The sequence below is a fragment of the Cimex lectularius genome, unplaced genomic scaffold (genome assembly GCF_000648675.2).
Source record: "Cimex lectularius strain Harlan isolate CLEC.00 unplaced genomic scaffold, Clec_2.1 scaffold126, whole genome shotgun sequence".
NCBI classification, from domain to species: Eukaryota; Metazoa; Arthropoda; class Insecta; order Hemiptera; family Cimicidae; genus Cimex; species Cimex lectularius.
Window position 1 is genome coordinate 72,345 of NW_019392705.1, and position 25,466 is coordinate 97,810.

Below are 25,466 nucleotides of genomic sequence, written 5' to 3' on the forward strand. Positions count from 1 at the left end.
ATTTTCTTGTATTGCACTGGCTAAAATACATCTAAACTATATGAAAAAGTGTAAGTTTTTAGGTTATCTTAGAATATTTAAATAATTACTCGAATTTTTATTATTTCAATGTGTTTATGTATTTTTCACTTTCGTAGACAGCATACAGATACGGTTAGAAGATGTGAACATACAATGAAAGAGTTGGAATATTACAGAGGACAACATCACGCTGCAATGGCTCAATTAGAATCCGCCGCTCAGGAAAGTTCGACTTTGAGGACCAAATACGGAGAGTTGGTTTCTGATCTACGATCCAGTCAGGTATAAATTTTATATTAGGTAAATACGAATAATATTAAAGGCTAAAACTTAAGTAGTTCTTGCAGGAAGGTGACAACGGGAACGGAGACGCCATGAACCAGCTATATTTGACGACCTTATCCAAGTATGAGGCGATGAAGGAAGAATATGAAAGCCTACGTAAGAGATACGACGACCTCATCTCGTCGCACTCGTCCGCTGTTGACAAACTCGAACTCGCTCAGGAAGAAGTAGGAAGGATAAAGAAACAATGCGAGGATATGGTCTCTGAGAGGAATGTCGCTGTGAGGGAAAGAAACGGGCTCAAACAACAATGCACGGCTGCTATAAGGCAGTGGGACATTGCTCTCCGTGAGAGGAACGAGTACCAAGAGGCCTTGGTTAAGGTTAGTATTCAATATAAAAAAATAAAAAATAAATAAATGAGTATCCTGCTTTGTAGGTCCAGCAACAGCATGAAGAGACCGTAAAAGAAGTCAACCAGGCGATGGCCGTTCGCATGAAGGCCAGCAAAGACTTAAAGCGTCTCACAGAAGAAAGGAACGCTGCTATGCAGGAATACAGCCTCATCATGTCTGAAAGGGATACTGTTCACAAAGAGATGGAAAAACTCACCGAAGACTTGGCGCAGGCTTATAAAAAGAACAAAGCCATCGAAAGTGAAGCAAAAGATCTTGCAGAGGAGGTTAGTGTAGAAGAAATATAATTATAGTAGTAAAAAAGTCTTATAAATGGTGTAATAAAAATTAAAAAGGTCACTTATAATGATTTGTATAAAATTATTAAAATAAAAGGATAGGTCAATTTAAAGAAATAGAGACTTAGAGGCTTTTTCTTCAAACAATAATAATAATAATAATAATAGTAATAATAATACAAAAATAGTAACTGAACAAAACCACTTATAATTTGCAGAAAACTATTTGCAACTTGCATGCGCATGTATATACAATCATATAATAAAAAAAATGCAATTTTCATACTGGTCGCAAAATAGAAAAAATAAAAAGCGTGGAGCCAAAAATAAATGCAGAAGGTGTGGATCTTCCCGATCAGAATGCAGAGCGAGAGGAAACCTTTTTGTTTAGTCTTTTTTATTTGATGCCTCTCAGAAAGAGATGGCGATGGTGATGGCTTGACCTAGGACATCTAGAGTCTAAGCTATTCTCACAAAGCATTCTGATGACTTAAAGCTCGTCCTTACATTACAGACCGTTTGGAGTTATCAAAGAAGCCTTAAGTAACGTAGTACAGTAAGAGCAATAAAATTATCGTCTCTAGTTTGACCATTTTGATCGAGACTTGTGGTGTTTTTAAACCTCAGAAGATCATTGTGTACCATCCACACTCAGCACTTGAGTAATAGACACTACGCGCGTCATTGGCCAAAGCATCTACTCAGGCAGTATCTTCTCGACTTACAACCATTTACTCAAATTTATTGTTTCATTAAAGAAAACAAAGTGTCTAGTTTTTATTTTTTGCATGTATTACATAAACATTGTTTAAATTTCACAAATACATGTAGGATGTGAAAAAAATGAATTTATACAATGCTAGAAAATTTTGGATAAAAAAATGAATTTATACAATGCTAGAAAATTTTAGATTAAAAAATGAATTTATACAATGCTAGAACATTTTAGATTAAAAAAATAAATTTATACATTGCTAGAAAATTTTAGATTACAAAAAGGAACTTATACAATGCTAGAAAATTTTATATTAAAAAAATGAATTTATACAATGCTAGACAGTTTAGATTGAAAAAAAATGAATTTATACAATGATAGAAAATTTTAAATTAAAAAAATGAATTTATACAATGCTAGACAAGTTTACATTAAATAAATAAATACATTTATACAAAGCTAGCAAATTTTAGAAATTTTCGATTCAATCAAAGTATTTGTACTCACTCAAAGATGCGTCATTCTTGTCTGTCGTGATATGACACATCTACATTGAAAACAAACACTTTGAGTGAGTATAAATTCAAAAAATTTTCTAGCATTGGATAAGTTCATTTTTTTAAAATCTAAAATTGTCTAGCATTGTATATATTCATTTTTTTAATGTAAAATTGTCTTACATTGTATAAATTCATTTTTTTAAATCTAAAATTTTCTAGCGTTGTATAAATTCATTTTTTTAAATCTAAAATTTTCTAGCATTGCACAAATTCATTTATTTAATCTAAAAATTTTTAGCATTGCATAAATTCATTTTTTAATCTAAAATTTTCTAGCATTGTATAAATTCATTTTTTTCACATCCGATATGTATGTGTAAAATTTAAACTATGTTTATGAATCCCAGGCCCTGAAGATGATCTCAGTAAATATCGAAATGTTGGCACGATAAAGAAAATGTTTTTCTAAAACCTACATCACACCAGACTGCATCTCACGATCTCCGAATAATCATCATGTAACGGTCACTAAATACCACACATAATTGATTGTATTTTTTGAATTTATTACACCCGTATTAATCATAATATATACTTTGCAGATAAATTCATAAACAAGTGCTTTCGTTGTTTTTATCATTTTCTTTTTGTATACTATTTTTTCTTCCACTGTTGATTATCTATAATGATAACGGTTTCCAAATAAAAATAAGGATATATCTTCTAATGTTTACTATAGATTGTGTACATTACAAATGACATCTTTTAGTAAAAAAAAAAAAAAGAAGACCAATTGACAACGGTCTATTTTCACTCTTGTGAAGAAATTTCAATTTGCTTGGTGAAGGGTGGCAATTTAAGATAAAGCATGTTTGCATAATGATTTTTTCCTTTAAATTTTATTTTTGAAATTGTGTTACAGAAAAAAGCGCTTTCATATCAAATTGAAACTCTCCAAAGGGAAATCGCCTCGGCTTTACACGACCGCGACAAGGCTTTAAAAGAATGCAATGACCTTCGACAGAAGTTCGGTGAATTTAAAGAAGAGAGCCAAAGGGACAGTTTGAAGGCCAGATACGACTCATCGTATAGAGACTGGTACTTCATTATTAAAAAAAAAAAATTGAATTTGGTTTAAATTTGCTATTTAAAATTACAGGGATTCTGGGCGTAAAGATCACCGGGAGACACAGTCCAGTTCGATGGATCTCTATGGCAAGTGTCAAAAAGAAAGGATGGACAACCTCGACCAGGCGAACCAAGAGATCGAACGGTTGAACAAGCAAGTAGACAAGCTCCAAACGGAGTTATCTGAAGCGTTGCAAGAAGCAGAGGTGTGCAAAAGGCGTCGCGACTGGGCGTTTAGCGAGCGAGATAAAATTGTGCTCGAACGAGAAAGCATTCGCACGCTCTGCGACCGTCTGAGAAAGGAACGAGACCGTGCGGTTTCAGATCTCGCCGAAGCCCTGAGAGACAGCGACGATATCAAGAAACAACGCAATGAAACCTCTAAACAGCTCAAGGTTCTCAAGTGAGTATATTTAACAGCGCTTAAAAAATATCAGAGTTTGTTTGACGCAATAAACTTTTAGGGAAAAAATGGAAGCCCAGTTGGAAAAAGAAAACCAACTCGTTCAGCTACAATCGTCCCTGGGGCACAACTACAGCCATGATTCTGCTATCGACACTGACATGCAAGAGTGTGATTCTGAAATGTTAAGCATTGATATTGTAAGTTCGAAAATACAATTTAAAAAAAAAAATTCTAATTGTTTTATAAATTTTTAGAATGGATTATCGTCAACTGAAGATCTTGGCGTTGTACTTGCTGGAGGAAGGGATGATCCTCATTTTCCTAATGACAGCGGTATTTACGTAACATCCATAACTAAAGGCAGTGTTGCAGATGGCAAACTCAAGTGAGAACACCGGAGTAAACTAGTAGTTAACAATTAATTTTTTTTAATATTTTTTTTTTTTTTTAGGCCAAATGATTGCATTGTTAGAGTGAACAACGTCGACTGCAGCAATGTGAGCAAACGATTTGTTCTTGAAACAATGAAATCAAGTGGCAACACAGCAGTTATGGTCGTACGGAGGCGAAGGTTGTTTACTACTCAGTTGCAGCTCAGTAAATACGACCACGGAATCACCCTTGAAGCTGGGATTTATATATCAAAAATATCACCTGGGTCTCTTGCTGCAAAGGAGGGCAACCTTGCAGTCGGCAATAGAGTCGTTAGCGTAAGTAGTACAAATTAAGCAAAATAAAGGAAAAGGTTTGATCAAAATTTAATTTCAGATTAATAATAAAACAGTAGAGGGGATGACTAGTACGAGGGAAGCTATGAACCTTCTTAACGAGGCAAATGATATTCTTTTGATCACAACGTTAAAGTCAAGCACGAGTTCTGTTAGCTGCAAGCAATCTTCCATGAGCACGCAGACAGAGAGCGAAATGGTAAAACCCGTTCCTCAGGTGCGCAGTCCAAATTCGAGCATGTCGCAGGATACGAGTCGTTCCAAGTGGTCGCGGGATACCGAAGATAAAAAGAGAAATAGAAACTCGTCTCCTGTAACGTTTGAACAAGAAAGGGACGACGCGATCGCAGAGCTTGACAACGTCATCGAAAGCTACCACTCGACTAGAGGCACAGTGAGGCGCCGGCCCAAATCATCCCATGATAAAAACGGCGGGACTTGGCCTAAAGCGAGGTTTGTTTAGTTGAAACCAAATTTTTGAACATGTGTCAATATTGTCCATTGTTTACAGTTGTGGGGCTGTGATTGAATCAGGAACCGGGACGATATTGCATTCGAGAAAGACCAAAGAAAGACTGCCGCTCTCTGTGATTTTGAACAACCCTCCTGGCTACACGCTTCCACCTTGCTGCGAACCTCCGCCCAGCAGAAGGAATAATGCTTCGACATACGATTACAATTCCAAATCAGGTAATTGTTATTTCAAATGCTAAAAAAAATAAGTCAAGGATGAGGTTTCATGTCTGCTCCTTTTGCCATGCATCCCTCAGAGGGCAAAGGCGCTTGTTCGCTCTTGGCTCTCAAAGATGTTGAACTGTCAGGTGACTTGGTTCTGGAACTAAATGAAAAAATGTTAAAACGACGGGCTCACATTTTAACCGTTTTAGGAAACATGGCGAACAAAGAGTTATGGGAATGTTATGTTAAACTCAGAGGGCGATCGGAAGGCGGTGGCAATACCAGCGGGCATTCGAGTATCCACTCTCAACTCTACGGTGCGCCGCATTATCCGTTCGTCCACCCTCATACACACAGCCATTCTCCACCTTACCACCTCCTTCAGTCGGACTCAGGTGTAAGAAGCTTCTGCCTCGAGCCGATATATAATACTCAGGTATTTGACTAATTAAAAATTGGGTAGAAAAGCGAATATAATTTTTTGAATTATTGCAGTACCACCACACTCACTCGCCTTCACTCGATTCGCATTATAACAAGACGAGATCTCTTGCAGCGAGTCACCACCCTCACACGAGTGAGGATAACGAACATCATCCCACATCTTTTCACTCTCACTACGAAGGTGGAACATTCCCAAGAAAAGAAACAAGAATAAGGTCAGTCAAACTAGATTTTCCTAAAACTAATGAAAAATTATTTGAAAACGAGTATTGTCAAGGCGTTTTTTTGTAAACTTTGTTTTCTAAATTTTGACGCAACATACATTTTGTAAAAATCTATTTTTAATTATCATCATTCAAAAAAATTTTCTTAGCTCCAGAATTTTATTTCAAAAAAGAAGTCATTGAAACCTTCAGGTTTTGTCCTTGTCAAATTGATTCATAAGCAGTTCAAAATATTTAACAAAAGTCGAGAAAAAGGAACCTAAATGTCAAAAAATGTAACTTTTCTCCGGAGTTTGTTTTTAGTTTGTTTGAATATCCACTTTTTGTGATCTATCAGAAGAATTTTTTTAGCACTTCCCATACTCAAAATTAAAATCTTCTAACCCGTGATACACAAAAATCTAATTACATAAAAAATTAGTTTTGGTAAAAAATTTCTGAAAAATTGAGCGCTCTCGCTCTCGTTAGATAAAATTGCAATTCTTTATACCAAACAATGCCCAGAAAAATCTATTTTAATAAATATAATTTTTGATCATTTTTAAGAAAATTTTGAACACTTTTGCTGCTCAACATTGAAAATCTTTTAGACCAGGTGATTCACAAAAGAAATGAAGTTTCATTAAAAAATTTTGATCAAAAATTTGAGCACTCCCAGTGTTTAAAATTGAAATCCTTTACATCAAACGCTGCACAAAAATGTAATTTAACAAAAAAAAAAAAAAAAATCAAAAATAAAATTTTTGGTCATTTTAAGAAAAATTTTGAGCACTACGGTTGCTCAGAATTGAAAATCTTTTAGACCAAGTGATTCACAAAAACATCTAGTTTCATTAAAAAAATTTAATTTATGGTCTAAAATAGGGAGAAAAAAAAGTTGAGCACTCCCAGTGCTTAAAATTGAAATACTTTACATCAAGTATGCACAAAAAATCTTTTGTCATTTTAAGAAAAAATTTTGAGTATTTCTGTTGCTCAAAATTGCTAAACTTTCAATTCAAGCGATACCAAAAAAAACATAGTTTCATTTTAAAAAAATTAATTATTGGTTAAAAATTAAAAGAAAAAACTTGAGCACTCCGGTGCATAAAATTGAAATTTTTTACATCAAATGATGCACAAAAAAATCTAGTTTAATAAAAACAAAATTTAATTTAGATTTTTGCTCAAATTTTTTTTACCACTTCCCAGATCACACAATTGCAAATCTTATACAAAATGAACAAAATTCTAGTTTATTAATAAAAAGAATTTTTTTTTAGCCCATCTTCTGCTCCAATTGCAGCTCCTTTACACCAAACTATGCACAGAAAATCTAGTTTAATAAAAAAATTAAAATTTTTGATCATTTGCAAGAAAAAATTTCAGACTTTCGTTGCTCCATATTGAAAATCTTAAACCAAAAGCACAAAAATCTAGTTTCATAAATTTTTTTGGCGAGTTGAATTTAATTTAATTTTTTTTAAGCACTCCCGATGTTCAAAATTGAAATCCTTTACACCAACTATAATAGAAAAATTTTAAAGCAATAAAATATAAAATTTTTGGTCAAAATTTAAAAATAATCTTTTGAGCATTTTCAGTTATTTCTGTAATGCAGAAATTGGTTGATCCCTCTTAATATTTGATAGATTTGCCCCATACGCTTTACTCGTTGCCCTTGTAAAAGAGTGGTTTTGGTTTTATTTATTAGAATTTTATATTTGTGAATTTATGGATTGCAATTAAAACGGTAGCATATATAATGATTCAAGATTTTTTTACACTCTAGTTTTAGTGCGGTTTGTTAAGGGACTGGACAGTTGCAGAAGTTATTAGTTGGGTGGGATAAGTCAAGTACTAATGATTTTTAGTGAAATTTTCAATCCTATTTTATTCAATGACTCATTTCGAGTTGAAAGTCACCCATTTTTAGAAATTTAATATTAAATTATGTAAATGCTCAAAATAATTAAGATGAAATTACCTTTTAATGTAAGTCTAACTAAATAGTTACTCAATTTAAATTTTTAAAATGCAGCTAACGGCGAAAGTCGTAAGTAAATAACTATTTTTCAGAAAGATCAAACAATTTTATTAGTTTATAGCATTTCTAGTCAAACTTTTCATGTCCCTTGCTTAGAAGGAGTTTTAATAAAGCAACCAAATCGATGTTTCCTTTGTAGTGTACAATGATGTGTATTGTCGACCCCATCCCAAAAATCAGGATGGCATGTTTTTGCAAATGTTTATCTGGTTGAAATTTTTTCAATACTGTTTTTTTCCCCTTCAGGATACCTTCAAATCCTAGTGTAGCATCAAAAAATAGCGGTGGCAAAGTGTCATCTGGTAGTATAGAGAAGTCGTCGGAACGAGGAAGCCCTATGCCCTCGTTCCTTGTAGAAGTTTTGAGCCCAGGAATGGGACAGAATAAAACCACATCTTTACCCGATTATTATTGGACCCACAAGTGAGTCTTTGAAGTACAAGTTGAAAATAAAAAATTGTATTTAACGGTTGTGTATTTTCAGGCCCGCACCCGGGGAGTTGAGAAGAGTGCACATAGACAAATCAGTCGAGCCGCTGGGCATCCAGATATCTTGCCTGGACTCCGGCGGCGTTTTTGTTTCTACCGTTTATGAAAATTCCCTTGCTTCCCAAGTAGGCCTGCGGGTGGGAGATCAACTCCTTGAAGTATGCGGGATCAACATGAGGTCCGCGACTTACGAGTTGGCAGCCAACGTACTGCGGCAATGCGGTAGCAGCATTACCATGCTTGTCCAATACAGTCCAGAAAGTGAGTTGTTAATTATTCAATTGTTCTGTTCATATTGATGTATAAATTTTGTTCTTAGAATATCACGAGCTGGAAGGTACTGGAAGCTCTAGCAGTGGCGACAGCAAAACAAGATCTGGTTCTCCGACCCCTTGCAACAGCCCTGGAGCGTTAAGAAAATCGCCACCCCCTAATCATTCAGCATTACCTTCTCTAAACCATTCGTTTTCCCCAAGGTATTATTGTTTTATTTTTAACCCTTACATTTAATAAACGTTATAATTTTTAGTATTTCTTTAAGCGAGGAGCCTAGATATTTGAGGATGGAAACCCACAAGTGCTCAAATCTTGGAATTAGTTTAGTCGGCGGAAACGCTGTTGGGATTTATGTCCACAGTGTTCAAACTGGATCCGTCGCCTACAACTCAGGATTAAGGTAAATTATGTAGGATTTATATAAAAATGTATAATTTCGTATCAGTCAAGAAGCATGTGAGAAAGAAAATAAATGATGACTTCAGTATTGTTACCGTCGGTCTTATACTCTATGGACAAGCCTCAATGTCGGAACTTTAAAAGTTAATGACATTTAGCAACAAGTGTCTGCGACGCATTATTGGCGCCTTACCTAGTGGACAAAATAATCAATGTACACCACTCAGGTAGTTTTCTATAGGCAAAAATCGATCCACTTGTCCACCCATTCAGAGACTTGGTCAGTGACTTGTTGCAGGGTCTGTTGTACCTCTGCGCTGGTTTCCCCTGTTCTCAATATAGCCACATCATCAGCAAAAAGTGCTGTCTTGACTGTTCCTGGGATTTGGAATGAGAGATCACTCACGCTCACCAAATAGAGGAGAGGCCCCACAATGCTGCCTTGTGGGACACCAGAAAATATAGGCTTTGGGTCAGAAATGCCATCCTGTACTTTGACACAAAAAGTTCTTTCCGACAGGTAGGAAAGGATAAGTCGATAGTAGGTGTCCGATAGGCTGTCTTTTATTTTTGCTAATAGTCCTATATGCCATACTCTGCCGAAAGCTTTCTCTGTATCAAGAAATAACACCAGCATGACTTTTTTATGTTCGAAGGCATTGAGGATGTTGTCAATTACCCTTTGGAGCTGTTATGGGCAGGAGTGTCCTCGGCTGATTTTGATAAGCAAAATTAAATTTTATGAATTTTTTTTAGAACTGGAGATAGGATTCTTGAATATAATGGAACCGACCTCCGACATGCTACAGCAGAAGATGCCGCTATTGAACTTGCCAAGCCTGCTGATAAGGTTACCGTTTTAGCGCAGTATTGTATAGACAGTGAGTTCAATTTTTTTAAAAATATTTTTTTATATATAATTTTTATAAACTTAATTAATTACAGGATACAACGAGATCAAGGACAAACCGGGTGATAGTTTTTATATAAGAGCCATGTTTGACCGGCTCGGAGACATGGCTGATAGCCTGCAGTTGAGGTTCCGCAAGGACGATATCCTTTTTGTCGACCACACCTTGTTCAACAGGGGAGTGCCCGGAAGCTGGAGGGCTTGGCTCGTCGATGAGAACGGTATAAGGCACGATCAATACGGAATAATACCTAGCAAGTACAAGTACGTAATGCACTTATTGACCTACTTGAGTTTGTTCTAAACAAAAAAAATTATTTTCTCTAGAGTCGAGCAAGAGATGGTCGTGAGAAGAAGTTTAGGAGATTTAGAAGGTGAGGCGAGGAGGGCAACAAGGAGGAGTTTTTTTAGGCGGAAAAAACACCAACGATCCGACTCCAAAGAGCTTGCGTCCTTTTCGAATTTCAGTCTCGGTTGGTATAGCGACAGCGGGACGCTCAATGAAGAGACATCACCTGCCTCTTACCAAAGGGTCACTATGTTGAATTGTAAGTTAAAATAATTATCCTTCGACTAGAACTACTTTTTTTTTTTTTCCAGACACCACTTTGAGACCTGTGCTTGTTGTCGGCCCACTTTCAGACTGCGTCACAGAAAAACTGATCCAAGACTTCCCGGACAAGTTTGCACGTTGTGGACCTGAAATGATGCAGTGCCCGCAGTCAGTCATGGAGAAGGGCATAGCAGATTCCGTATTTGTCGATTATAGAAAGAAAGGCAACTTCTTTGAATGCACTTCTGTTTCCGCGGTCAAAGATATGTGTGACAAGGTTTGTTTATTTTCTTATCAACGTTTAATGATAAAATATTAACAAATTTTTTTTCTTGTAAAGAATATCCATTGTATACTGGACATCAGTCTAGGATCTGTTGAGAGACTCCATCACCAACAAATCTACCCGATCGTCCTTCTTATTAAGTTCAAATCTACGAAGCAAATCAAGGAAGTAAAAGACACGCGTTACCCCCTCGACAAGGTCACTGCCAAAGTCGCTAAGGAGATGTACGAACATGCGCTCAAGCTCGAGTCCGAGTATAAGCATTGCATTTCAGGTCAGTTGAAACGTTTTTAATTTTTTACCTTGTTACAATTTCTATTATTTTCTTTGATTGGTAGGAGAGGAATATAATAAAATATTCTGTACTTTCCTCTTTGTTGCTTTTTGGCTATTTGGTTGAAAATTTGTGATTGTAACCCATAGTCCTTTGAAATTGTGTAAAGAACCAGAAAAAAAAAAAGAAAAAAGATCTTCAAATAGCCTAATGTTAAAGTGGATCATGAGGGAATTACAGGCAACGAAGCCACAGATATACTTTATAAAAAAACGTGTAGAGATTAGTGACCGTTAGTCGATAGTAATTCAGATATCGTGAGATGCGGTCGGGTGTGATGTAGGTTTCAGAAAAACATTTTCTTTATCGTGCCAACGTTTCGATCTTTTATTGAGATCATCTTCAGGGCTCAAAATGTTTGTCTTCTGTGTAATTGTGCCATCCTTGTGTGTCGTGTTGATGAAGATGATCTCAATAAAAGATCGAAACGTTGGCACGATAAAGAAAATGTTTTTCTGAAACCTACATCACACCCGACCGCATCTCACGATATCTGAATTACTTTATAAAAAACCTCGGAACAGCTCGTATCCATTCTGTTGCATAAGCCGTAGCCACATTAAAAAAGAAACAGGGATCTTTGGTAACTGAAGAACACAATAAATACTTAAGCTTAGTATAGTAGCACTGAGATTCTTTGAATTGATTCATGTTGCAGGGCAGAGTCGGGGCTGTGTAGATTCATTGTTGCGATGCAGCCCCGACTCTGCTCCACGACCAAGATTCAGATCACATTCATCAGTGCCTGCGAAAATGACAGACGAACTAGCTTTCTCAAGGTGGCCATTCACGATCGATCCTAGCAGTCCAAACGGAGCGACACCGTTCCAAAAACCACGTCAATGGCAAAACTGAACTGGTGTGCAGGGCTATTCAGGAATATTCGACCGGTCCAAACGACATAGATGTTTGGAATGGCGCGATGACAGCATGGCATGTTCATGAATGGGAAAACCTGGCATGAACAGTGAAATATACGCTGGCTTGGTCGTGAATGGGAAAACTCACGTTTTTTTGGCGCAGTCTCCGTCTTTCTGTCACTGAGCAAACATCTCAGTCGTACATTCTCAAAAACTTTTATTCTTTATTGGTAATGACATCCAATCGAGATTTTATTATTGAGATGATTGAATTGTATGAAAGTTTACCATGTTTATGGAAAGTGGTGGACAATGATTACCACAATAGAAATAAAAGAAATTCGGTCCTCAACCAGTTGGTCGACATTTTCAAAACAAAGGATACAAATGCAACGAGAAATGTGATATTGATAACCCCTAACAATGATCAGAAATCGTAGTAGAGACCTTAAGTTCTTTGTAGCTCAGTGGAGAAGTTTGTGGGGCCATACAAATAAATATATTGTTCGGGCGCCGCACTATTTTTCCTCTCAGGGAATAATGACTCTAGTAGACGACAAGGTAATCAGGCTTGAGTAAAATTTACAAAGACAAAATAAACAAGACAACTTCTATTAAATAAATAAAAAGAAAACACTTTGTTCGAAACTTAATTTCCTGTTGGCCAACTTACAAAAATTACAAAAAAAATCAAATAGTAGTCTGTCCTGGTTTTTACTGTCGCACTCGATGCTCGGGATCTCATGGAGCTCCTTGGCGATCTCTCTGACGCCCAGTTGGTTTTCTTGAACTCCCTAGTTGCCTATAGATGAATGATCTCACAATTGATGGGGTACGGTTCCTTTGGATGGATGAGAGCGCTGAGAATGATCAAGCGTTGAATGAATCGACCACCCCACCTCAATACCTCAATAGATAATTCCGAGACTATGAGCTCATCTTTTCAGGCTGTGCAACACATCTCAGATTAAAGGTGTTCATTCTTAGGTACCCTTCTTCTCATGAGTATAATCAGGTGTAGAGATAGTCAGCCTCTCCCCTCATATTCGAGCAACGAGTGTCTCCAAGGCTTTGCGAACTCGCCCTTTCAGTTTATGCCTGCTCCACCCCGGAAGTCTAAGTATTCACATAATGAACAGGGCACGATACCTCTTTTAGTTTGGCTTCCGAAGAGGTCCTTAACGACAAGAAAGCAATAGGTCACAAGAACAGCAGAGGTTAGAGTGACACATCACTGCTCCCTGTCCACTTCAGTGCAGACCATCCTGGGGCATAATAGGTGTAGTCTTTGCATTCTCACATGCTATATCGCCCTTGCTTTCGTCCTATACTCCTGGAGGCACTTACAGAGCACAGGGGCGGTGTGGGCGAGCCTCCTACTTCTGAGACATGTAGGTTCCCATATATACTCAGTCGTCCTTAAAAGGACATCAGGATCTTTAATGTCCGTACCTATCTCTTTGGCTGTACCGGACGTTTTGATTCTAGAAATGATGATGCACCTGGGCTTACAACTGGGCATGTGTTACAGCCGTATGTTTTCATGTAGAAGCCTGAGGGGCCGAGATGAACCTCACTTTCCTGTCCATTCCGAGTGGATGGGCCTGCATTAATCACCAGACCGTGTGGCGCCCAGAAAGAGATGCCCAAAGTGGCTGAAATGCATCAGTCTGGTCTTCCGCCTTTATCCCTAGATAGAGAAGGCAACTCTATCTCCCTGAGTATTGGGACTCCTCCAGAGTAAGAACTACCAGATTCGCTCCGGCCGCAGTTTTGTTTATACTGGAATGTCTAACCACCCCCTAGAAGAGACTGCCTTCGGTAAAGGACGCCATTCATATAGGCACCACCGACCACTATCCATTCCCATCTGCCACTTCTCACTTATTCGAGGGACACCGTCAGCATAGTCTAAGTGTCCTCAATGCTATACACTTCAATGGTCTGATTCTTTGTATACCATAAGGCAGGGTGGCAAGTGCTTGGGCAAAGGTCACATATAGAAGAACAGCCTCTTCTCTAAGTTTTCGCCACTAAACCACTACGAATCCATTCCCAATGTAGCAGGGACTAGACTTTGGAACATTTCTGCTACCCTGTAGTAAGATGGTTATGCACCCTCCCCAGACTATGCAGACAGGATCTAGTACCCTAACCCTCGTGTGCCCTCTGATAAGGCACCTGGAGGCCGACATTAATCCAGCTTGTGCTTGACTACTTCTGAGACAGTTGACTCGTCCTACATCGGGCTGCTTTTTAGAGGTTGACTCTATTCAACTCATCTCGATCACTGCCTTAGATTTTGTGAGCCACCGAGTTCATCTCTTCCCAGAGTTGACTGACTTTGCTTTCCAAATCACCCCTTTTTTTCCCAAAGAGAATAACGGAGGAAAGGAAAAGCAAAAACAGTTGGGTGTGATTGCCAATTCCTTCTTGCAAGAATTGACTGTGCAATAATTGTAGGATTTTCAGGATTTTCCATTATACCTCAGAAAAGAATGTACATCGCCGACCCAGCTGACGTGACCCCAAATTTATAGTGTCTCATATTTGGATGAACTATGCCTGCGACAACCTTCTCACACTAAATAACATAGATTGTCATTTAGTCTATCGAGTTCCTATGACTTCCAGGTTGTGGGAAACGTCTGTTTGCTCCCTACCGGAAAGGTGACCCTTCAGATCCTAAGGCCTTACTTCCAACATATATCGGACATTCTTAACAAATATTTTAACAACTTTCTACTTACACTAAGATGGGGACCAGCTTACAGTATATTTACAAGACATGATCTAGTTAAACACAATCATAAAAATAGAAAAAAATCAATAAATGAACACTGTTGATTATGTTCAGAAGAGAGTAAAATGACATAATATATACTGCCCTACACTAGCTAGAAAAAAGCTATGGTACCTGGAACACTGAGAAGACACCTCTTCGTAATAGGTATTCTACCAGATCCCTCTTTTGCCGTTTTTGCGAAATGAAAGAAGAAACGTCAAGGCACTACCTCGCAGAGTGTGATAGGTACACTAGGTCTAGATTTGAAATCTTTGAAGGAGTGGACATAACTAAATCACTCCCCGAGATTAAATGGTCCAAAATCTTGGGGTTTGTGAACAGGTCCAAGAGATTTATGCAGGACACGTGAGCCGACCAAGTCCTGGACCTTTTACGGATGGGGTACGAGCCTACCTAGGCATTTGACCCCTTGGATCTTGGACGCCCACCCTGCATAATATATATGGTACCTGGAAAAGCCGTACATGAGCCATTCAGATATAGATACCGTACCATCGAGAAGAATTAGAAAAGAATAGAAAAAAATTAAAATATTGCAGGATAGCCACAATAAACAAAAGTTTAAGCGTTAAAGGAGAAATATGTATGGCTCCAAATGAAAAAGGAAAAATATGCCAAAGTTGGGGAGTAATAAAATACGCCCACAAGGTTAACAATAAGTAATAGTAAAATAAATACTATTGAGATATAATTAGTATCGAATCCCGCTTGTGCCATTGACTTTTTTATCTCAACTAAAAACCTTAATTAATTGTAATATATTAAGTGGTCAAGCGGACCACGAAATTAGTGAATTTAATGATTAAAAATGAAGTATACTTCACTAAAGCTCTCCGTGGCCATTTCATTTGTCGTTGAGAATCCAACCCGATATGTTACAATTAATTAAGGTTTTTAGTTTAGATAAAAAAATTGAAAAATGACAAAAAGGAGGGAAAATTCAAAAGGTGTGGTTGAGATGGGAAGTTGGTGTCCGAGTGGATCGAAGTCACGATAGCTCAAGTGGTAGAGCAGCGGCGTATCAAGCCGAAGATCGTGGGTTCTAATCCCGCTCGTGCCATTGACTTTTTTATCTCAACTAAAAACCTTAATTAATTAGTATAGTTTTTTATTTTTTATAGCTTATCCTTGCTAGGTGCTCATATGCCAGACACACTGAAGATGATGAAATGACAAAATGTGTCTGACAGACAGAAAATTATCGTTAACAACTACTTTCAATTAATTTAATCTTTTTATGTAAGGTTTCTTGGTTTAAATGAAAAAGTTAGCGTCACGAGCGGGATTCGAACCCACGACCTTCGGCTCAATATGCTGCTGCTCTAACCACATGAGCAATCATGACTTCGATCCACTCGGGACACCAACTCCTCATCTCAAACTACAACCGTTTGAATTTTCCCTCTTTTTACCAAAATTGTCAATTGAAAATGGCAAGTGGGAGAGCAGATGCATATTTAGCCGTCGTGGGTTCGAATCCCACTCATGACACTGACTTTTTTATCTCAACCAAAAACCTTACATAAAAAAGAATAATTAATTGTGAGAAAAATGTGTCTGACAGACAGAAAATTATCATTAACAACTACTTTCAAAGGTTCTTTGGTTGAAATGAAAAAAATTAGTGTCACGAGCGGGATTCGAACCCACGACCTTTGGCTCAATATGCCGCTGCTCTAACCACTTGAGCTATCGTGACTGCTACACGATTTTGTCGAAGATTTCGTCACGATAGCTCAAGTAGAGTAGCGGCGTATTGAGCCAAAGGTCGTGGGTTCGAATCCCGCTCATGACACTAACTTTTTCATTTCAACCAAAACACATTACATAAAAAGATTAATTAATTGAAAGAAGTAATTTGGTCAATCAGACCACTAAATATAATGAAATTAACTACATTTGTAGGCTCACAAGACAAGGAGAAATCTCACAATATAATTTTTCTTTTCTTCAATTTGCAGCTGTGATACCAGCAGCGGGTGTGAACATCGCATACATGTGTACGCAAATTAAGGCTGCAGTCGACGCAGAACAGAACAAGACGTTGTGGGTGCCTTGTACGAACCAGTGAGGGCCGCCCTGGGAGACCAGCCATTACCAAAGTGTTCCACGTGTAGCAGTCTTTGATCAAGCTTTAAGTATTCCAGATCCGTAGCTATCTACACACAAGTCGGCACAACGAACTACCTTTCCCATAAGTTTTTTTTTTAATTATAAGTTACTGGAAATTTTAATGTTGTCGAAAGTTCCATATAATGCTACATATCAGACAGGGGATTTTCAATCGTTCAGTCGATCGAAGGTTAAAGTAGTCAGTGTTTTTTATAGCATTTCTGTGATTTCTTTCTTAAAAGCAATTTTTAGAAGAGTATAATAAAACTACCTTGGGTGCTTCCGTTTTTTCAATTTTGATTGACCAATTTTATTTAAAGCGGTTCAAAATTGGGCATATACAGAGGTTTCTGTATAATGAAAATATCATTTATATAATTGGTTATTGAAAATTGGTTATTGAAATATTGACCTTGTTGACAATATTAGGATCTAGGTATTAGGGAGAAATTTAAAGTACTGTGGATATATTGTTATATTATTCTGTTTATTTACGACACTGTTATTATATTAAAGTCTCTGTGCTTTAAAACATTTATTCTTATTTTATAACTTTTAAAATATTGCATTTTGCTTTTGAACTGATAAAAAGTGGTTTTTCTTTTATTTATTTCGTTGGATAACTAATGCACTAGAATAAATAATCTAAATAAGGAGACATTTCTATAGGATTTGGATAGTAATCATTTGTTGACTATCATTTAAAAAAATCTATTTTGCATATGCCTTAAAAATTAAATACTTTTACTGTAAATACCTTTAATAACATACGTATTCAGCCATGAAATGCATGTTTTTTTTCTCTCCGTGAGTCGTTAAGTATCCAGTGAATTGTTCAAATCACAACATTGCCTTGCTAAAAAGTAGTCTTATTACTGTCTTATCTACTGTTTTCATAATTTTTCATGCTGAAAGGCTTCAGCTAAGCTGTCAAATTTAAAAAAAAATTTGGCCTAGAGTCTTCACCTTACTTTTTTATAATCCTGAAAGCTTTTTTTCTAATTAAAATCTATAAAAGTATTTCCCCCAAAATGTTTTAAGCTGTAGATAATTTTAAATTGATATTTTTAATATTTCTGGAATGATTTATGTCAATTTTAACAAGCTTTTTAATAGGAAACTTGCCTAAGAATAGAGTGGTAAATTTAAAAAATTTGGAGATTTTGGACAGAGGACAGCATTTCTTCTAGGAGGGTAGAATATTCATTAGAAAAAAATAAAGTTTACAAAACCTTATTAAGCATTATATAAAGATTTTTCAATTTAAAAGTGAATTTTTTGTTGAGAATGAATTATTCAATAATAGAAAATAATAAAAAGACACTAGGTGTTTGCAAGTAAAAGTGTACTAATTGTAGTGCCTCGGTTTAGAGTTCGTAAAAACAGTGAAATTGTAAATGCCCTTGCTGATATTTATTTCTTTTAGCTGTTGATCACTTGCCATAGTTTAAATCACATCCTAAGTGGTTAAAATTTTCGAATTTTGAAATACACCAGGCAATGAAATTGAGTCCAGTGCAATCTTAAACCTTCAACAGGCTGTAGCCCATGGCACACAATTCCTCTTATTTTCCATATACAAATTGTAAAGCACGCCCAGCCTTTTTACTCTGATGGAAAAAGCGAAAATTGATCATCTGACATTTTAAATTGTGGCTTCTAATCATTAATTATTCACTTCTGTATGATGTACTAGCAAAAACCAAATGCCTCGTATATTTTTTCTTATAGAAATGTCTCCAGACAATTTTTTTTTAAAACAAAGTGTTCAGAAAAACTATCTTTTTATATTGTAAAGTATATTTAGAATGGCTGTTTTCGATAAAGCATTATTTATACAATACAATATACAATTTTTGTAATAGAGCATATTAGAAGAGGTTCAATAATTTAAAAGTAGTTTCCAACACTTTTAAAAACAAACAAAAAACTCAAAAAATTGTGCAATATTTTTATCAAATCCCAGTTATTTTTGTAAGAAAAAAAAAAGCTTCATTTCACATCATTTATATATTATTATTATTATCATTATTTACAATTATAATTTACATGTCACTTGTGATAGAATTTTGTATAATAATTATAAGTTATGACAATTTTTATTCCTGCCAAAGCAGATTTTCGTTGTAATTTGGGATGTCTAAGATATTTTGAGAGTATTATTTTTCTATTCGCTTTGACCCCCTCCTTTTTTTTTTTTTTTAAATTTCTATTCCAATTAATTATCGTGTGAATAAATTCTAGTCTGTTGTTGCTTTTTACATGCTGATTTCACTGCATCGACTTCTTTTCAATTCTTTATTTTATTATTATTTTTTTAATTTAAGGGATTTGTAACCAATTTTATTTTTTAACTTTGCATTAAAGCGCTATGACATTATTTGGTGGTTGTAATTAAAGGTTTTGCTATCCTAGACAGGATAAAAATGTCTTATTTATTACAAGCCGTTTTTTTCCATTTCAGTTTTTCATTGAGCTCCTTGCAAAAATCCCCTTCTGGGAAACATTCCGAGCACTTGATCCATGTCGATACAAATGAGGAGAAAATTCTGGCTAAATGCTGATGCCTTTTCTCGGTCTGCCTGATACGATTTCACCTCCTTACCCCAGTCATTGCCCTATTTTGCTCCTCTCCGCATCTCAATTCCGCATCATTTCCCATATTTCTTTTTTAAAATCACATTCTTTCATTATTTATTTGACCAAACTTTGTTCACTCTTCTCTCCCTAGGGTAAGCACGACAACTTTCAATGCGGAAGAGGTCTAAAACATTTTTTGCGACCCATTTCTTTTTGTAATAAAAAAATGGGTAACAAAGTACCAAAAGTCTTAATGGGGGTAATGCATCCTACGACAGCAATGTTAAATTCCATCCCACTCTTACGCCTTCAAGTATTGGTGGCTTCAAAAATGCCAACGGACTATGGAGAACCAAGAAATAAAACCAGATCTAAGGAGAATCAAACAAAATGAGAGGACAAATCCAAGAGGTAGATAAGAGATCTTTGGAAAAAAAGGCAACTCCAAGTTTCAGGAAAGAATCCTAAAATGGTAAAGATGGATCAGAGGACCAAGGAGTAGATTGTAGGGGTAAAGGGGCTGAATTATACTCTATCAAAACGTGGGCTGGTCCCAACTGTCTTTCAAGCTGAGGTTCTTTCAATCCAACTCTGCTTAAGAAGTGGCTGAAAAAGAATATGAAAGGTGATTGGATTTACATACTTTTTGACAGCAACTATAATGGCACTAATTCTGTATGATTTTTAGCTCCAAACTAGTCTGGGAATGTGAAAGTTGCTTAACGGTTCTAGGAAAATGCTAGGTTGCCTTGACTACCACTAACCAAAGGGACAACCCTCTCACACAAGGGAAAAGAACCACTAGGCGCAAAGCTGGAGCTGGAAAAATGGCTTGAGAAAAAAAGATCAAGCACTGGACAAAACCAACCAGGTATGAGGCAAGCTAAAAAATTTAGCTTTTAACTTTAAAATGTAGCTTTTAAAAAAACATATGACAATTATTATTTATGGCTGATGTAAAAATACCAAATATTCTCAGTTCAGTTTTCTCAAAAAAATTTACAAACGGGCTATGCTCAAAGAGTGCACGGTCATGCCAGTTGCATGAGGTTCTGACAATCAGGCAGTTTCTAAGCTTTGAATTATAAACAATTTATTACAATACAGAACTGGAAGAATGCACTTCCATATGTCCAAAAATTACTGAACATCCTTTGCTATGTATAAGTATGGTTATTTTGGGGGCAGATAAACTGTATAACAATCGCGTCTACAAGAGAGGTTCATTTTTAAACACCAATATATTTTAAATCTTAATTTTTACTAAAAGTACAATCACTTAACTAGGGTCCCTGGAATCGACGAACTCTTGAAATGCATTTTTAATGATTTTCTGTCTTTTAAATTGTTTCTCACATAAAAAGTTGTTGAGATGTTTAAAAAGTGATAATCTGTAGGAGAAAGATCCGGTGAGTATGGTGGATGTGGTAAAGCTTTGTAACTCAACCCTTGAAGTCATGCCAGAGTCTGTTGTGTGACATGAGGGCGTGCCTTGTCGGAGGGGGGTGGGCCCTTCCGATTGATTAAAGCTGCCATAAATGTCGCAATTTTCGGTCCATATCATTAATTTTGTTACAGTACTTTTCAGCACTGATTGCACCCGGATTGCGGAAGCTGTAATGAATGAGTCCAGCAGATGACCTCCAGACGTTACCATAATTTTTTTTGGATGTAAGCTTGGCTTTGGCCCCTGGTTTTTTACTCTTATCCAGCTACATCCAAAGCTCAATGTTTAGCCCTTCAAAAATACAACATTAAAAGAAGAATTAAAAAAAAAAAAAAATGGAAGGACTCTGCTGTCCATCAAATTGTCTTGGTCAGGTCCATTGCACATCGTCACTAAACTGGTGACCCCGACGTGATGACATGATCATGTTCCTGAGAATATTTTAAGGACCAGGAGGAACTTTCTAGAAGAACATGCCACACTACAACATTGGTCCATAGCTTGGAGAGGCTCGCCCATTTGGGAGCTGTATAGTGGAAACCTATGGTTACCACGGTACCCGTTAGCTGTCACTACTGGTTTTCGAATGGTCTCCCCTCCACTCTGCAGCGAATCAGAGCAGAGCTAGTGCTTATATAAGCAGGGGCCCATTGGCTTCAGGCTCGTCAACCTGACGAGGTCTCTCATACCCATAGACTAGTCAACCCAATGAGGTCTTAATCATACCCTCAGACTCATCAACCCGACGAGGTCTCACTCATACCTTCGGACTCGTCAACCTGATGAGGTCTCACCTATCACCTCAAGACCCCGAAAAGTTCTCGCTTATCACTAATGAAGCACCTACGACAATGATAAGGGTACTCTCAGCATTAACCTTGAACTCACCTTCTCAACTTAGCCGATTTTGCTACAGGCAAACAGTTGCATTTGGCCAAGTGCTGCACCAGAGTCCCTTCAACCAATGTAGTGTCAGCCAACTTATATCCCCGGACCTCAGCCAGCTGCTCTCTCTACCAACAAGCACACACACTTGGTCCCGGCCTCAATACATTGTCTCAACAACACTGGCCCTTGTCACGGCCACCAAAAGCTCCCAGTCACTAAAGTATAATGGATTAGTTTTGTTTGTAGTTTACTGGAAAGTACAGGTTTTTTAATCTGCAATAAATTTCCAGCAGACCTTGAAAATCACCCAGGGTGTTGGCAGTCCGGGGTCAGACCTTGGTTTTACCTATCTAGTCTCAGAGGTTGGGCTCTAGGTGCTGCCAACAGCCAGGTAAATTTAGCACCCAATGAAATCAGTTCCTAAAACCAAATTCATTCAGTCATAAATACATTTTTTCCTATTTACAAACCAATCGGCCAATTAGGGTGGAGGAGTACTCTACACTCCTCCATCACCCTTTAACTAACCTAATTGAGGGTCGATAGGTACTCAGTATTCTGCCATCGGCCATCTCACACTACACGCTATTTATTACACTAATAAATACATTCACTCTCAATGCATACAGGTACACAAGATTTTCAATACTGTATACAGTAAAACAACCCTGTTTCTTCTAAAAATTAGAACAGGGGAGCTGAAAAATACTCGCTGCTGCGCTCAAGCATTTTCGTACTGACGTTCCTACATGCTCTCTATATGGAGCCAAAGAGTCGCACCTTATGAATCTATGCTATTAGATGGAACATATCAAGTAACTTTTCTCTGCTGGACACGTATACTTTGAACCAAAAGTAAGTGTCTGCATGTCAACCTCACTTAATTGGGTGAGCTCTTGAGCATTTCTCTGCTGTTCCAACCCACTTTGCCATTTTCTTTTAATTATGGTTTTTATTGCATTTTTAGCGTCACGGTCATGGGGTTAAGTTCAGAGGTGGAGATGAAAATATTAATATTCAAAAATTGATATTTATTAGCCTCAGCTGACTCCATAACATGTACGCATTTAGTTGTAATTAATAAGAATGCCCTGGAACATTTCACTGTACGCACTCCCTTATTTTTACACAGTCAAACCAACACCACTGGCACCAAAAGCTAATTGTCAGTTACAACTCGCAAAACTCAAAAAAGAAAACACCCTACCATATGCATACAAACAAAAAATTTTAGAAATCTTAGCGAGTCTTCCGCATGCTACCTTAGCATTTACTGATGGGTCGAAAAGCTCAAATGAAGTAGGAGCTGCTTTTACGTCCAATGATAGGAAATATGTTTTCTCTCTTTCTCCAATGTGTTGCAATTTTAGTGCTGAGCTAGTGGCAATAAATGTATAAATATAATCTGCCAAAGAAGTAAAATGTTATTAATATGTTCCGACTCGCTCTCTGCCTTGTCAGCACTGAATGATCCCTTCACACATAGCCATCTCATCCAGGAAATATTGTGGCATTAAAAGGTCTTTCTCAGAGAGGTTTGAGGTTGTTTTCTTGTGGGTTCCTGGTCACAGCAGCATTGCTGGAAATGAGATTGCGGATAGGGCAGCCAGAGAGGCAGCTATTTCAGGGCAGTTAGTAAGAGAAGTTCCAGGCGACGATTATATTTCAAATTCACTAATTTCGTGGTCTTGAGGGATGTGGATATTCATGCACATCCTTTCAGGAGAGCCAAAACAACATTAGTTCAGTGATAACATCACGCTGCTTATAATGCTCATCCCTCTGCAATACGGCTGGCCCTCTGGGCCTCTTCCTCTCTGGGGCCGGGGCCCCTCCGGTTCGCGCAGTGGGAAGGCTGCATTAGTGGATGTTTTAAGGCAGCTATGACCCTTAGTGGTTTTATGCCTTTAAAAAAAATAAATAAATAAAATTTAAAAAAAGAATGTGTGAAGAAGAGAATTTTTCTTGCAGTTTAATAAACCCCTGTGTTACGTTTCTGTAATGGACTTTGAATACTTTTTGTCTGATTCCAGCAAGTTATTGGTAATGCAGGTGGGTAAATTTAGGGAAAAATGAAACTCATACTATTGGGTTGTCCGGAAAATAATGCAGGATTTTAAGTTTTCATTAAAAAAAATCTATATAAAATATTCTGTTTACGTTTACAGGATTACTCATTTGTNATGGGAAATTATTTTGATTAAAGAACATTGCTTTAAAGTAACTAGTTTCTTTTTTTTTGTTTAATACCAAAATCCTGCATTATTTTCCGGACAACCCAATACATGAATATTCATTTCAGATATCAAAGTTAATTTTTGTTAAAATATTTCGTATTTTTCAAGGTAATTAATTTTAATAGCTGTTGTATTGAAATAGAGTCCATTATAGTACAAGAAAATCTCATAAACTACATATTAGTAGATCAAGATAATTTAATGACAACCAAAGTTGAGATAAATAACCGGAAATAAAAGAAAATAAAGCTTCCCTCCCCCTGTATAAAGTAAATGGAAGTTTTGCTTACGCATAAGCGATTAAATGATAAATTTTGACTCATGCGTAATTGGGATAGAGATTAAAATCAAGCAAGTAGAGGGTAAGAGAGTAAGAGAAATTCACAGTTAAATCGACGCCAAGGGAATGGCTCAACAATGAACCCATTGTTAACAGAATTAAAGGGAAACAAGCTTACCCAATAAAAAAACAGGTGGGATAAATTTATTACTGAACATATAAAAATGATTAAAAAATTTAAATGTAGTTTTCTAAATTTGTTCTGGGTGTATTTCACGGTTATTCAGGGTGTTAAGCTACTTGTGTTACAAACTTTGCCGGCAGATTCTACATTCAATGGACCAAAAAGTCCTAATTGACCATGGCTTGAATCTCAGTAGTTAGTTATTTTCCAACACGACTTTGTTTAAAGGATTATTGTAATATATTCTCCGGAATAAAAGAGTTTTAAGACTCAAAACATTTTTAGTTATATATGGGTACATTTTCTAATGAAAAATATGCTGATATACATCTTATGTGCGGGTTTTGCTGGTTTAATGCGATGGCAACGCATCGAAAATAAATTGCGGAGGGTGGAGAGCATTTCTAATCAAAATTTAAAATGTTTAATAAATTCATTCAAAATTTTAAGTTTTTATTTTTTATTATTATTTATCGTTCAACTTTACCATTACTTCAACCATGGTGTTTTCCTTTCCTTCATAAATCTCTTCATCTCTGAAAAAAGTAATTCGAAAAGCAATTACACCACTAAAAAGGATATTAAATGGAGTAAGTTTGCAGAAATTTGCTGGTTTCTAGGTTTTGAAATAGTAGATTTACATCACCAGTTTTCAACGTTAAAAAAAAAAATCAAAGATATTTATGGCTATTTGTTTATTTGAAGCAAGTTCGTGAAATCTTTTTTTTAATTTTTTTATTAATTAATTGCACTAGAGCAACTTAGTACAAGTTTTTTATTACATACTTCGCATCAGGCATCTGGTTATATCGGGTTGTCCGGAAAATAATGCAGGATTTTAAGTTTTCATTAAAAAAAATCTATATAAAATATTCTGTTTACGTTTACAGGATTACTCATTTGTATGAATGTCAACACTTATTAATCCTCTTCCAAATGATATTGTTTGTTTACCTCTGTAGCATTCCGCTACTTG

General features: G+C 36.6%; 2 protein-coding genes across 5 annotated transcripts in view; both read left to right on the forward strand.

Moving 5' to 3' along the window:
* The window catches only part of LOC106674165 (disks large homolog 5), a 29,820-nt gene extending 11,450 nt beyond the window's left edge, over positions 1 to 18,370 (forward strand). Inside the window, exons 4-25 of one of the 4 annotated variants that reach the window (XM_014406732.2) lie at positions 138 to 303; positions 360 to 689; positions 746 to 988; positions 3,138 to 3,313; positions 3,375 to 3,746; positions 3,808 to 3,946; positions 4,004 to 4,134; positions 4,201 to 4,459; positions 4,518 to 4,930; positions 4,989 to 5,167; positions 5,365 to 5,591; positions 5,651 to 5,814; positions 8,096 to 8,272; positions 8,334 to 8,599; positions 8,658 to 8,814; positions 8,868 to 9,014; positions 9,770 to 9,894; positions 9,959 to 10,187; positions 10,251 to 10,471; positions 10,524 to 10,753; positions 10,817 to 11,036; positions 16,724 to 18,370. In XM_014406732.2, coding sequence (XP_014262218.1) covers positions 138 to 303; positions 360 to 689; positions 746 to 988; positions 3,138 to 3,313; positions 3,375 to 3,746; positions 3,808 to 3,946; positions 4,004 to 4,134; positions 4,201 to 4,459; positions 4,518 to 4,930; positions 4,989 to 5,167; positions 5,365 to 5,591; positions 5,651 to 5,814; positions 8,096 to 8,272; positions 8,334 to 8,599; positions 8,658 to 8,814; positions 8,868 to 9,014; positions 9,770 to 9,894; positions 9,959 to 10,187; positions 10,251 to 10,471; positions 10,524 to 10,753; positions 10,817 to 11,036; positions 16,724 to 16,833 — 4,681 coding nt within the window. In that variant the 3' untranslated portion in view covers positions 16,834 to 18,370. The remainder of the gene's footprint in view (positions 1 to 137; positions 304 to 359; positions 690 to 745; positions 989 to 3,137; positions 3,314 to 3,374; positions 3,747 to 3,807; positions 3,947 to 4,003; positions 4,135 to 4,200; positions 4,460 to 4,517; positions 4,931 to 4,988; positions 5,168 to 5,364; positions 5,592 to 5,650; positions 5,815 to 8,095; positions 8,273 to 8,333; positions 8,600 to 8,657; positions 8,815 to 8,867; positions 9,015 to 9,769; positions 9,895 to 9,958; positions 10,188 to 10,250; positions 10,472 to 10,523; positions 10,754 to 10,816; positions 11,037 to 16,723) is intronic. The other 3 variants (XM_014406734.2, XM_014406733.2, XM_024226245.1) reach the window with 3 other exon arrangements.
* Positions 18,371 to 20,211: 1,841 nt separating this feature from the next.
* LOC106674292 (glutathione S-transferase-like) overlaps positions 20,212 to 25,466 on the forward strand; it is a 20,407-nt gene continuing 15,152 nt past the window's right edge. The window contains exon 1 of the mRNA XM_024226246.1: positions 20,212 to 20,325. The gene's annotated coding sequence lies outside the window, so the exon portion shown is untranslated. The remainder of the gene's footprint in view (positions 20,326 to 25,466) is intronic.